Source organism: Aegilops tauschii, chromosome 7, assembly GCF_002575655.3.
Source record: "Aegilops tauschii subsp. strangulata cultivar AL8/78 chromosome 7, Aet v6.0, whole genome shotgun sequence".
Taxonomy (NCBI): domain Eukaryota; kingdom Viridiplantae; phylum Streptophyta; class Magnoliopsida; order Poales; family Poaceae; genus Aegilops; species Aegilops tauschii.
The window spans coordinates 585,651,621-585,665,410 of NC_053041.3; the positions used below are offsets into that span (position 1 = coordinate 585,651,621).

The 13,790-nt window shown below is 45.7% G+C and overlaps 1 protein-coding gene and 1 pseudogene across 1 annotated transcript; one reads left to right on the plus strand and one right to left on the minus strand.

The window, feature by feature from the left end:
- Window positions 1-3,041: 3,041 nt before the first annotated feature.
- On the minus strand, window positions 3,042-4,083 carry LOC109774154 (auxin-responsive protein SAUR71-like). Its single transcript, XM_020332868.4, has one exon. It carries the CDS (start codon window positions 4,026-4,028, stop codon window positions 3,423-3,425), a length of 606 nt encoding a protein of 201 aa, XP_020188457.2. The 5' UTR covers window positions 4,029-4,083; the 3' UTR covers window positions 3,042-3,422.
- Window positions 4,084-12,247: 8,164 nt separating this feature from the next.
- LOC120970071 (small nucleolar RNA SNORD36) lies at window positions 12,248-12,331 on the plus strand (annotated as a pseudogene).
- The last annotated feature ends 1,459 nt before the right edge of the window (window positions 12,332-13,790 follow it).

Consider the following 13,790-nt stretch of genomic DNA (forward strand, 5'->3'; position numbering starts at 1 on the left):
TTAATTCAAACGGGCGTCTCAAACGGGCCTCATATCCAACCCTTGCGCGTCCGCCCTGTCGGACTTGGCCCACGATTGCTCACCCGATCCACATATATTCCTTCTCAACCGCTCGCCGGACCAAACCCAAGCCACTTCACTCCACTGTCCTTCACTTCCCTCCGCCACCCAAAAGCTCTCGTCCGGCGATCTCTGGCCTTCTCCGGCATGGCAGACAGCGGATCAGAGTCCTTCACCTCTAAATCCGTCGACCCCGAGCTCATCCCACGCGGCCCAAAGAGGAGATGGCCGTCCGGCTTGCGCTCCGCCGCTCCCAGGAGTTGGCCATGCGAGGCAACACACGGACTCCTTCCGCCGGGAATTCATTGCGTCCGCCCAAATGGCACATGAATCCACAGCTGGGTGTGCAGTTGCTGCCTCACCAGAGGCGGTGCGGTTCGTCTAGCGTCCGGACGTGGTGGCGGGCGCGCAACCCTTCCGTTGGTGCGCGGAGCAGAAGGACGCACCATGGGCATCGTCCGATGCAAACATGGCATGGCGTGCCCACCGTGAGAGGCAGCGGCGCAGGAGGAGGCGACAGCCCTCGCGGCGGTGGACGTCAGCGAGGCGGGGTCGCATTCTCTGGCGCCCTGTATGGTGCACCCGTGCGGGCACCGCAACCGCGTCATGGTGGATGTTGCCGGCTCGTCCCAAGACGGATCTATCATCAATCTGACGTCCACCGGCATTGTCCGGGTTCCGAGCTCCGACGAGGAAGAGTAGGGCATGGGAGAAGGCGGCGCCTTGAGTCCCGTGAGCCGGCTCGTGTCTCATGCCCTACTCTACCTTGCCGGCGACCGGACCAACACTCTGGTGAGTGTAACCAGCTGCCGGACATAACCACAGTGAAGCCGGACGAGCTCCGCTTAAATATTGGTTTACGTTGGATGTAATAATATGAATTTGAGGTTTCTAATTTAAGGTATCCCGATGTAGAAAGTATTATCTTATGTGTGACCGATCAGTGTCCGCGGACGCGTCGGGCACGTCCGCGGGCATTTGAGGATCGGATTTGTTATGTCCCGTTGTAGAAGCTCTAACAGTAACCATTATTTTGCCCACATTGTCATCTCACCCCTTTCCGTGAATTTGGGTGGAACATGCACAACTAAAACTCGAGGCAGTTATCGGTTCAATCAATACACTTTCTTCAAAGTTTCGGAAAATTTGCTGTGAAGTCATAGTCATTTCCTTGAAGTAAAGTGATGAAGGTGACGCCCAGTTAGAAGAGAGAAGTGATGATGATAGTGCGTGTGCTATCTGGACGAGAGTCTCTTCACAATGTATTTGGAATATCCTTAGTGAGCTGTACTTCGGATTCCAGCCTTTGTGTTTTGCTGAACTTGTTTAATAATATGGCCGCATGCATCTTTCGAATGCAGAGGCCGGGGGATAACCTCTTTTTCTAAAAAAAATGTATTTGAAATATCCTTTCTACTCCGCTCAACGGATTGTGAGAGTTTTTATATGATTTTTAGTTCATTAGCTGGATAATTGTATTTTTCTTAATTAATGGACAAGTTTCATATGATTTTTAGCTAATTAGCTCAACAGATTGTGAGTTCATATGATTTTACCTGGACGCCTCAAATTGGCGTCAAACACCTGGGTTGTCTGTCGCACCTCGTATCCAGCCCAAATGTAGGGTGGATATGGAGCGGTCTGGTCATGCACGGGCGCATCCGCCGCGTCAGCCCGGCAAACCACCGACCCCACGCCGTATCCAAAAAAATACCAATCCGTCCCCTCTCCGAACTCTAGCTCACTCCACTCTCCTCTCTAGTTCCGTCCCCTCTCCGATTCCAATCGAATCAGGCGACATGTCGAGCTTCGGCAGCCACTCGGGCTCCGAGCTCGACGTCGAGGAGGAGCTGGCCCTCCGCATTGCGTTGGAGAGTCGAATGTGGACACCGGGGGCAGCTCCAGATCTGCACTGTCACCGCACCCGTGCGGACGCCGGAGTTGGCCCCTCTCGGCCCCAGTGCACTGTGCAGTCCGCTTCGTCCCCACGCCGTCCCTTCCCCCGCTGGCCGCTACTTTACGCGGGCAGTTGCGGTGCTAGTGCCCGCTCCTCCGGTCCACACGCGCGCGTCGGTATCGGAGGCGCGTGCCGACACCCGCGAGAGGTAGCGGGCAAGGGAGAGGGACGCGGCGGAACAATCCGTGGAGTTGCCGGTGGAGGCAGCAGCAGAGGCGGCTCGGGAGGACAAGCTGAAGCGGCGGCAGGATAGGGCCGTCCGCCGGATGAAGGGGCACATCGTCCTCTTCGACTCCTTGCCTGACGACGGCAACGACCACCAGCCGCGGACGCCTACAGCTGTGTCGGCGACTGGAAGGACAAAGGCCCGTTGAGGAAGGGGTGATCTCGCTCCTTCTCCGTTTTTACTATCGTTTTTAGTTGTTAAAAGTTAAAAACTTTCCGATGATGAACTGTGGTGATCTTTTGGATGATGTATTAAGTTTTATGTGCATTTCGTTGTCCGTTTGATGCCGATTTCTTTCTTTATTCGCTTAGATTAGTTCATCACATTGCATGGGTAGTATGGATATAGGATGCCGGATATGAGGTATATGGATGTGGAATTGATTATTTGAGACGTCACCAGCCACGGGACGCGTCCGCGGGCGTTTGTGGCGCAGATATGCCAAGTCCGAGTGTAGATGCCCTTACATTTTTTTTACTTCGCTTTGAAAAAAAGTTCCACAAAATCTATACACACGCACTGTATCTGTATGGCTCTACGTGCAGTCAGCTATTCTGAACCTGGCCATAAAACCCAGATTTTCTGGCAAGCAGTTGTGAAGGCAGTGCCTCTGAAGTATATGCATCACAAACCTAGACGTTCAAAAAAACAAATGCATCCACAGTCCCAAGTAGTTTAGTAACTGGTCAATCACAGAAGTAGACCATGATATTCTATGCCAGGCTGCCTGAACTGTTAAAGCGAGCTGGAGATCATGGCAGTACATTGCTTTTTACACCACCAGATCTTGGAGCAAACTTTTGCAGTAGCAAAATCATCCATTTCACTCACATGAGGCCCGCGGCTTACATGATGTGTTGTCAAGACCTCAAAATCCCTACCAAAAGAAGAGGAAGAAGAAGCTCCACTGCAGCTACCAGAACTAGATCTAGAGCTAGCTAGAAGAACACTGAGAAGAAGAAGAAGACGAATGCGGCGGAATCCCCGTCCTACCCTCCACCAACACGATGAGACTTCCGTATGTACAACATCCACGCAGGGGGCATATCGGTCAGAACGCAGCAGCTGGTGATTGGCTCTGCTGGTTCACCCACATTTGCCTTTGCCAGGGGGCCAATTTCCAATCAAGCCCTCCATGGCAGCCTAGCGAGGAGGGTGAAACGGGGAAGAAGCGCTAGGCTAGTAGTAGAGCGCGGCGTCGTCGTCGTCGGTGGCCTGGCAGCCGGGGCCAGTGAGGCCGAGGAGGAGGCGGCGGAAGTTGGCCACGGCGCAGGGGATGCGGAGCGCGCCCGGGTGGCCGTAGCCGTACTCCTGCGCGGCTCGCCGGAGCAGGGCCTTGAACGCCGGCTGGCCCAGGAGCTCGGCGCGCACGGCGAAGCGCTCGACGGGGCCGCCCTCCTCGCCGACGCACACCGGCACGTGCCCTTCCGGCACCCGCGCGCCGCGGCCGAGCCTTCGAGCGCCGAAGAACGATGAGGACGACGAAGCGGCCGTGGAGGAGGCCTTCCCGACCGTGTCGTGCCGGAGCGGCTGGTATGCGGCGGCGGCGCAGGCGTCGGCCGCGGCCACGCGGGAGAGCCGTCTGAGCAGGCGCTTCATGCTCCCGCTGCTTCGGTCGATGGAGACCTCGAGACTCTTGGAAGTGGCGGCGGCGGCGGCGGGTTCTTGGGGAGGGACGACGCTAGAGCTGAGAGAACACAAGGCGATTGGGCTGAGACGGCCATGGTGGCTCCTTATATAACGGGAGAGCTGGAGGCTGTGCGATGCACAGCTCCTCTTTGCCATTTTTCTTTCTCGGCTGGCATTTACAAATTCTTTGCTCGGAATGGAATGTAGAGCTTATTTAGCCAGTCTGCTTCGGGTACGCGGGGTTACTTGCCTCCTTTTAAAATTTGGCCCTGTTTCATACTAAATGGAGACAAACTTGGCGAATAAGAAACTGCAAATGGTTACATTGGCTAAAGTTGACACGAAAATGTGCCATGAATAATGTCTTGTTCCAACTTAAAACCATAACAAACAGTTGGGGATTGTTGGTTCCTTCATTTTCGAAACATTGGACTCCCTCCTTCTCAAATATAAGTTGGTTTAACTTTTTTTTGGATCAGATGTATATAAACACATTTTAGTATGTTTATTCACTCGTCTCGGTTTGTATGTTGTCCTAGTCCATATTGAAATATCCAAAATATTTTATATTTGTGAACAGAAGGAATTGTATTTTTCATACTTTTTTAACACAATATAGACGTACGCACTCAAGACACGCACATACAGTCACCCCTATGAGCACCTACTAGAGACTCAGCCGACACATCATATTGAGATTGACAAAGTCGTCACAGACGTCTTTGTAGTCAACTCCGATGGGTTGAGAATACCACTGTCCTTCTAACCATCCAACCAGATGTTGGTTCGCGTATTTTTCATACTTTTAGGGAATACTTACCACCCATAATAAACAACTACACCCTCCATTCCTAAATATAAGCCTTTTTAGAGATTTCACTATAAAGACTACATTCCGATGTACATGGTCGTCTTTTATAGTATATGTTCACTTATTTTGCGTCGTATGTAGTCTATAGTCAAATCTCTAGAAAAACTTATATTTAGAAACGGAGAGAGTAAATCGTAATTCAGTAACAACAAACTTGTACTAGAAAATAAAAGCGGCCAGGCCTCAGTTGCCTGAAAACAATTTTGTGCCTTGTCGATCTATCCACTTCTATTTGAACCATTGTATCAAGATCCAACCGAATGTGCATCATCTTCCAACTCTAACCGGCAAACACTATTCATCTTCATCCTTTGGCCGCCATCTTGTCTTACCCAAGTTCCATTGCCATGCAATTTACTTGCAGTTGAACTAAAAAAAATCGTAGCCCTCATGCAATTGTACGTGTTCATTCAGTGACCATGTGAGAGCTTTTTTTTAGGGGGTGACCATGTGAGAGCTGGGTGCATGGAGTGCGTACTTATGACATAATTTCTTTCCGTGTGCATAGCCAGGCAAGGATTTTCTTCATTTTTTAGAGAGGGCGGAGAGAATTGAATAGACAGGGGAGGTACGAGTGCGGGTACAGTTGGGGTACCCGGAAGGTACGTACATGGGGCAAGAAGCCGGTGGGGTGGGCCCGGCAGCGACTTAACCAGCACCCGGTTTTGCTCCGACCGATCGGAATCGGCCTCCCGCTCCGGCCCGTGCTGTTCCGTAGTTCCGGTTGTACGGTTGCTCGCGGAGGTGAGAGAGTGAGTAGTGCAAGATTTTTTCTGCCATCGTGGAGCCCACCTACTGGCCTGGCACATGGAGGAGAGAGAGAGAGACAAGGCAAGTGATTAGTACTGTACGACAATTTGACGAGAGAGAGAGGAGCAAGGAGCGAGCAAGTGATTGCAATGGACTGCTGGAGTGATCAGTATTCTCTTTTCGTGGGAAATACCCTTGGGGCTTCTACTTTGTTATACGTGACGATGCTTGGATTTTCACAGTGATAACACAAATGGTTGAGACCCTAGAAATACTACGTAGTACTCCCTCCCTCCGAAAAACTTGTCATTAAAATAAACAAAAATGGGTGTATCTAGAACTAAAATACATCTAGATATTTCCGGACGGAGGGAGTACAATGGTATACAATAAATTTAAAAAGGACCATATTGCTAGCATGTTAGGTGAAGTGTGTCACTAGACTAGGCCGTAGGCTATGCACGCGCGCACTATACCGGTACCGGACGCTAGCTACGCTGAGACATTTTCACGTGGAGACCAGCACGCATGCATGCAGATATCCTCCATCTATCCTCCAGCAACGATCGATCGACCCATGGGAGCACTGTGCGTGATGACGGCGAGTGGCGGAGCTCGCACATACGCGTCCCTGCCGTAGAGCGGCAAACATACACATCAACAATGTCCTCCGCATTTCCGGAAGCGGCGCGGCATGGCGTTAGGGCGCCGCGAGATTCGACCGATCGCTGCCCCGTCTCCTTGTGTCGTTCTTTTGACAGTACATGTCACGGTTTGGTGGCGGCCGGAGATCGGATGTTGTCGTCCATCATGTGATCGGTGTCGAGCGGCTGCCTCTGCCGCTCCTGTCTAGACATATATGAGCCATGCTCTCTACATGGTGTAGGATTTGAGTGGGGATGGGCCGCATGCGAGACATATCAGTTTATCACATTCGTGAAAGTTGGCGCATAGCACAAAAGGCCAACAACTTGATCTCGCAGGGAAAGAAAAGCTGAAGATGAGATGACAGTGATGCCACTGGCCGTTGAACGTACTCCTAGCACATGCATACTGATCATCTTTAATTTTTGAGGGCGCCATAGGGATCACTGGTTACAAGGAGTCTAACTGGCGGATTTGTGGTTCATTTCTACCTTTTATTCACTGTCGATCCCTTGCTTTCATACTCCTGGACGGAGGGAGTATTAAGAAAACTATCAATGTGAAGCTTGACATATAGTGCCATGCATGTGACCATTGATGACAACGTACCAATCGATCGCTTCGTCAATGCAGTCTGAGGAAAAATGCAACGAGGGGAGACGCTCATATCTCATTTGGCAGCAGGTACGACCGGTACGTACGGCTCAATTTTATCGGCACGTTTCTTCTTGCCGTGCTAGTTATGGCTGATCCGGTGATGCATGTTAGGGTCGGCCGGAGCCTGTGGCGGAGCTAACTTGATCGCCAGTAGCTTGCTGGACATGGCATGTCGAGGCCTCCTTTTCCATGCAGGCGCACATGGCATGCCTCGGATCAAAATCAAATCAAGTGACCCCGCAAAAAAGAAAAAAATCAAATCAAGTAGTACGTGCAGGACGCCGATCAGTCGAGCGAGCGAGGACAAATTAAACGTCCGATTATCACAGCAGTGCAATGCAATGCCTTTGTTGGGTCGCAGCACGCGATTGCGCAGCGCGGGGCATGCTGGCTCAACTTAACGGATGCATGCATGCATGCATGACCCCTTGGAAGAGCAACACTAACTCTACTTTCAGTGACAAAAAATGACAGGCTTTGTTATCTCAGAATAATATGGCGACATTTTCTTTTCGTGAATACATTGAGGAGCGTATCATTTCATTGATAGGTGGACAAGAGAGTAGATGGTGCAGCCCTTGCGAACATACACGCAACGGCGTCCGAGAGAGTGCATAGTAAGCAACAAAGGAGGGTGCTCAGCCTCGGAGTGTTACAATCAGGTTACAGGAATAAGTCTATCTAATCCTCTATCGCCGGCCTTGGCCCACCTGCACGCGTCGTCCTTGATCAGCTGGACAAGGTTCTCGGTGGAGAGTCAGACGGCGTCGAAGATGGCCGCATTCCGGTGCTTCCAGATGGAGTTTAGGCCTTTCCTCAAGCTGTCAGGGGATGCCGCCATGGCCTGAAGCCACCAATCAAAGAAGCTAGTCGAACCAACCATGGGTGGTACATCCAGCGGACACCAGGAAAGAATCTCATGCCATGTGATCCGTGAGAAAACACAACCATCGAGAAGATGGTCAATGGTCTCAAGCTCCTGGGAGCAGAAGATGCATTCCGGATCATGCGCGAGGCCGTGTCGCGCACGACGCTCTACACTTCAGCAACGATCGAGAGAAGCCAGCCAAAGGAAGAATTTGTTGCTGACAGGAGCCCAGCCCTTCCAGATCAAACACCAAGCGGGCGGGGAGGTTGATCCAAAGAAAAGCGCCTTATAGCAAGATTTGGCATAATAGATACCGCTGGCTGTCCATTTCTAGCTGATTTGGTCCAGGCGTGGCTGAGCCGGATGCCCTGAAGATGACGCCAGAGGTCGATGTATTCAACCACCTCGATGGGGCCTGAAGTTTCGTGGATATCCCTAAGACCCTAACCCATGTGTGCTGATCAAGCCCATCGAAAACTAGGGTGCGGCGGCGCCGACGCCGCGGCACAAGAGCGAGCAATGCCAGAGCGAACTCAGAGATAGCCCTCCCGTCGAGCCAGTGGTCGCACCAAAAGCGGCATATTATACCATCGCCAAGAGCCCAAGTGGTCGCCGCGCGAAAGAATTGCCTTGTCTCATCATCACAAGGCACCTGGAGATGGTGCCATGGGCGGTAAGGGTCGATGGCCTGCAACCATAACCAGCGAGCGTGCAAGGGCACGGCAAGAAATATGTCAACTTGTGACCTTCTATCAGTGGCCCTGAAAGAATTGGTCATAAATCTACGACCATTTGAGACCAATTGGTCATGAGCTGTTTGGGGGCTCCAAACCCTAAACCATAACGACCATTTTGGTCATAAAGGTTGTAATTTCTTTACATGAAATGGTCGTAAAGCAAACAACACTGGTCCGCTGCCTTATTTCTAGCTGATCGCGACCAATATAGATGGTCATAGCTTTGTAAATTTTGGTGCATTGGTATGACTAGGCGTCACCTCATCAGTTTTGCCTATGTGTCATGTCTTTGTGTCAATTTTTGCCCTAGGTTGTGAAACTACCTATATTTCTGTCATTCCCAAAATTACCAAAATAATTGGGCATTATTTACTATTGAAATCATTGCCTCATGACAAAATTCAGCTCCATTTGCCTAGTAAATCTTCCTCGGCAAATTTTCAAAGTTTTTGTTCAGGTAGAACCGTTGTGAAGGAAGTACTAGCTAGGCATATCCTAATTAGCTGAATTTTTGCCACATCATCTATATTTTCAAATCATTGCTCCACAAAATTTGAGCCCCATCTAACAATCCATGTGATCCCACCATCCAATCTTTGTTTCTGGTAATATTTTCAGTTTGTGAAGCAACTATATTTTATGTTATTTTATAATTCCTGAAAAATTACCAGGACATGACCCTGCCCATAGAACCTCCTTCCACCAAATTTTAGCTCATTTAATCTAGCCAATTTCCCTAAACAAAAATCCAATTTTCTGTTCAGTGGAGAGCACTCTGAAGGAAGTACCATTTTTATTTATCCAAATGGTATGAAATTTTTACAGTGCCTTCACATGCCCAAATTATCCTCCTCCTCCAAATTTCAGATCAATCCATTCATTCATTTGAGTCCAACTTCAATATTCATATTTTTGTCCAGTGTGGTACTTTGCAAAGCAAGTGACACCTAGGCTCCTCCATTTGAGCTGCAAATTTTCCAAGACAGTGTCCTTAGTAGATGATCATCCTAGGCATTTTCCCCACCACTAATCACACACTTGGCTGCTAATTCATGTTTGAGCTTAGTTCAGTCTCCTCGTTACATTCTTCTATTGCCTTCTTCCTAACACCTACCGGGGGAGTGCCCAATCCACTAGACATGCTTAGGATGCCCAGAACGCGTGGCAACACCACGGTCATGTGGTGACCATGCAGCGGGCATGCGAGTTTACGCGCTCTGGAGTTGGGGCCCTCGGCCACCGTCCAAACCTCGACGTATCGCCACCAAACCATGTATTTCTAATTAAATATATACTTATGTACCTAGAAATGATTTTTGGAAAAAATAAATAGCAAACTATAAGGCAGCTGCAGTTCAAATTTGACCCACTTCCTACTGAATCGATGGAAATATTTCTTTTTCACAAGAGGTAGATCAAAGATTTTGACACCCAACCATTTTGTCAATTGTAAATTAAATATGGCCTAATATTTTATAAAATTGATTTGGTCCAATTTTGCAACAAATATATGGTAGGTCCTTAAAAAACTCATTTTGGGCACTCGAAAAATGGAAAATGCAATTTCCGGCCAAAGAAAATGAAAACTTCCTTAGGCAACATTGTTTGACATTCCAAGATGCACCCTTGTGCACAATATGAGATCATTTGAACAAACTATGCCATGAATGCTATCATAACATTGATCATTTGGCTTGAAAGCCATTGATCTTCACACATGATAGCTCGTTTCTGAGAACATTTTTTAAAAATAATTACCGTATTACAAGTTTATTATTCTTCATGGTAACTTGGCCACATATAATGATACAATGTGAAGGTTTCCCAATTTTTTTTTTGAATTTTTTCATGCCCATTTCAAAATGCGCTCAAAACGGCGGGCATGACCATTCCTAGCTAGTGGTTGAATCTTGGAAAACTCTTGGTGTTTCGCTTATTAAATAGATACTTTTGTACCTAAAAATATTTTTTGGAAAAAATCATGAGCAAACTATGAGGCAGTTGCAATTCAAATCTAACCCGCTTCCGGCTGAATCGACGGAAATTTGTCTTTTTCCCGAGAGGTAGATCAAAACTTTTGACACCCAACCATTTGGTCAATTGTGGATTACATATGGCCTAATTTTTAGAAAATTGATTTGGTGCAATTTTGCAACAAATATATGGTAGGTCCTTTAGAAAAAAACTCATTTTGGGCATTCAAAAAATGAAAATGATTTTTTCGTCCAAAGAAAATGAAAAATTCCTTAGGAAACATTGTTTGCCATTCAAAAATGCAACCTTGTGCACAAAATGAGATCATTTGAACAAACTATGACATGAGTGTGGCCATAAAATTGATCATTTGACTTGAAAGCCATGCATCTTCACACATGATAGCTCATTTCTGATAAGACTTTTTAAATATAATTACCGTATCACAAGTTTATTATTATTCCTGACAACTTGGTAATATATAATTACACAATGTGAAGGTTTTCCAATTTTTTTATTTTTCATGTCCGTTTCAAAATGCGGTCAAAACAGCGGGCATGACCGTTCCTAGCTAGTTGTCGAATCTTGGAATTTTTTTAGTGTTTCTCTGGTTAAATATATACTTAGGTACCTAGAAATGACTTTTGGAAAAAATAAGGAGCAAACTATAAGGCAACTGCAGTTCAAATTTGACCCGCTTCCAGCTAAATCGGCGGAAATTTATCTTTTTTACGAGAGGTGGATCAAAACTTTTGACACCAAACAATTTGATCAATTATGAATTAAATATGTCCTAATATTTTAGTAAAATGATTTGGTCCAATTTTGCAACAAATATATGGTAGGTCCTTCACAAAAAAAAACTCATTTTGGGCACTCGAAAAATGGAAAATGAATTTTCCGTCCAAATAAAATGAGAACTTCCTTAGGAAACATTGTTTGGCAGTCCAAGATGCACCCTTGTGCACAATATGAGATCATTTGAACAAACTATGCCATGAATGTTGTCAGAAAATTGATCATTTGACTTCAAAGCCATGAATCTTCACACATGATATCTCATTTCTGGGAACACTTTTTTAAAATAATTTCCGTATTACAAGTTTATTATTTTTCCTGGTAACATGGTCACATATAATGCACAATGCGAAGGTTTTCCAATTTTTTAATTTTTTTTAATTTTGCATGCCCGTTTCAAAATGCGGTCAAAACGACGGGCATGACCATTCCTAGCTAGTGGTTGAATCTTGTAAAATATTTGATGTTTCTGTAATTAAATAGATACTTATGTACCTATAAATGATTTTTGGAAAATATAAAGAGCAAACTATAAGGCAATTGCAGTTCCAGTTTGACCCGCTTCCAACTGAATCGACGGAAGTTTGTCTTTTTCACGAGAGGTGGATCAAAACTTTTGACACCCAACCATTTGGTCAACTGTATATTAAATATGGCCTAATATTTTATAAAATTGATTTGTTCCAATTTTCAACAAATATATGGCAGGTCCTTCACAAAAAAAACTCATTTTGGGCAATCGAAAATGAAAAATGAATTTTTCGTTATTCGAGGGAATAACACTACTACTTATTAGGAAACTTAACAAATATTGTCATAAAAAGAGAAGGAAACTTACCACCGGGCGTCGTGGTGATACCTGATTGTTTAGGGAATTTTCGTGAAGATGATGATGTCGGGATGTGAAACATTTAGACCATTGCGGCCTTTCCGGTCTTTGATAATCTAAAATCAAGATTTTTAAAACTAATGCCTAGCATGCCATCAACGTCTTATTGTTCCTCATCTAGAGATGTAGCTCTATGTGTTGGTGTGATATAATGTAGAGGAGTTGCATGTGAATCGTTTGTCAGCTGAGCATATGATGTTGCAGGGAGATGCTACTCAGATTTTACGTCGTCGAAGTATCTTAAACCGAGCTTTTTAAAACCGATGCTTGGTTGATCTAGTTCTAGTATATTAGTTGGGTGAGAGTCTACTGTTGTTGGTGCTGTGTAGTCAATTCTTTTTACGTTGGTGAAGAATAAAAAAGATGAGCATTTCTCCAGCCAATGTCTGAAGTAGTTGCTGCTGTGTAGTTTGTTGGACCTATGCATTTCATCAGAAGTCAGATATAGTCTGGACTATACTTCTAAATAGAATGAAACATTTCTCTTCCGTTTATCTGTCTTCAACTCTTTGGACCGAACGGCTCTCTTGAACACATGTACGTTAGTGTGGTGATGGTTAAACAACTACAGTAGATTGGCGTTTTTTGCATTTCTCCACCTTGGATATTTTGCCAAAAATAAACCCTTAGACTCGTTGCCATTCCTTTGATAATAATTCATTGTGGATGTTAAGTATTTTTTAGCAGTAATAAACCCGGCTCTTCCATGTTGCAACCCAACAGCAGCACCCCTGTTTGTCTGTGTACTACGCATATTTGCTCTCCTGCTCTTAGTTTTAACTAGCCAAGGCAAGGATTATTATTTTTTGTTTATGCTTGCCCACACTCTAAATGTCTACTCATGGCATTCTTTATCGAACAAGGGATTGCCGCCTGTCCCCGACTTGACTAAGTATGGCTTCGGTTTGCACATCTCTTTCAGCTTGCGGGATTAGTGTTGCTGCAAGTAATCCACTTTGTAATGGATGGTGGCAACATTATTTAAGCCATTGTAGAGTTTTTGACAGGGTTAAACATTTGGAAACATAGATTCATTTAACCTTGCAGTACCAGTGTCTGCAAGCATTGGCTATTGTTAGTAAAATGTTGAGTTCTTCCTTTATATCATTGTCTTATTGCTATCCTTTTTTCAAGGATGATGCAGTACCTTGTTCTTTTCACTAAGACTTGCCTCTTGTTTGTTTCCTTTATATCATTGTCTTATTGCTATCATTTTTTCAAGGCTGATGCAGTACCTTGTTCTTTTCACTCAGACTTGCCTCTTGTTTGTTAATTTTGCTGTGATATAATAATCTATTATAATTGGGTAATATTAACTCCCCTGTAGTAGAATGGATGGTTGTGGTAGTAGAATAGTACTCCCTCTGTAAACTAATATAAGAGTGTTTAGATAATTAAAGTAGTGATTTAAACGCTCTTATATTAGTTTAGAGAGGGAGTACTTTTCTTCAGGCGAATGTGTTACAGTACCGTTCATTGCATGACCTGCACTTGTACCAATATACCGTGCTGGTACCTGTAGGTTAGTGTTGTTGGTTCCTAACATGAGCTTTAATGTTGTACTTGAAGTGTAGAACAACAGCAGGTTAACGTGTTTTATTTGCCCTATGCAAGTCTATTGTTTTATTTGCCCTTTCTAGATGCATTCCTAGCATAAACAAATTATTCTATAAGATTTGTAAAAGCAATCATTTCACTATGCAAGTCTATTATTTTATTTGCCCTTTCT

What these genes read in the sequence shown, in the direction of transcription:
- LOC109774154 (XM_020332868.4), bottom strand. Translation starts at nt 4,028, where the DNA reads ATGGCAAAGAGGAGCTGTGCATCGCACAGCCTCCAGCTCTCCCGTTAT.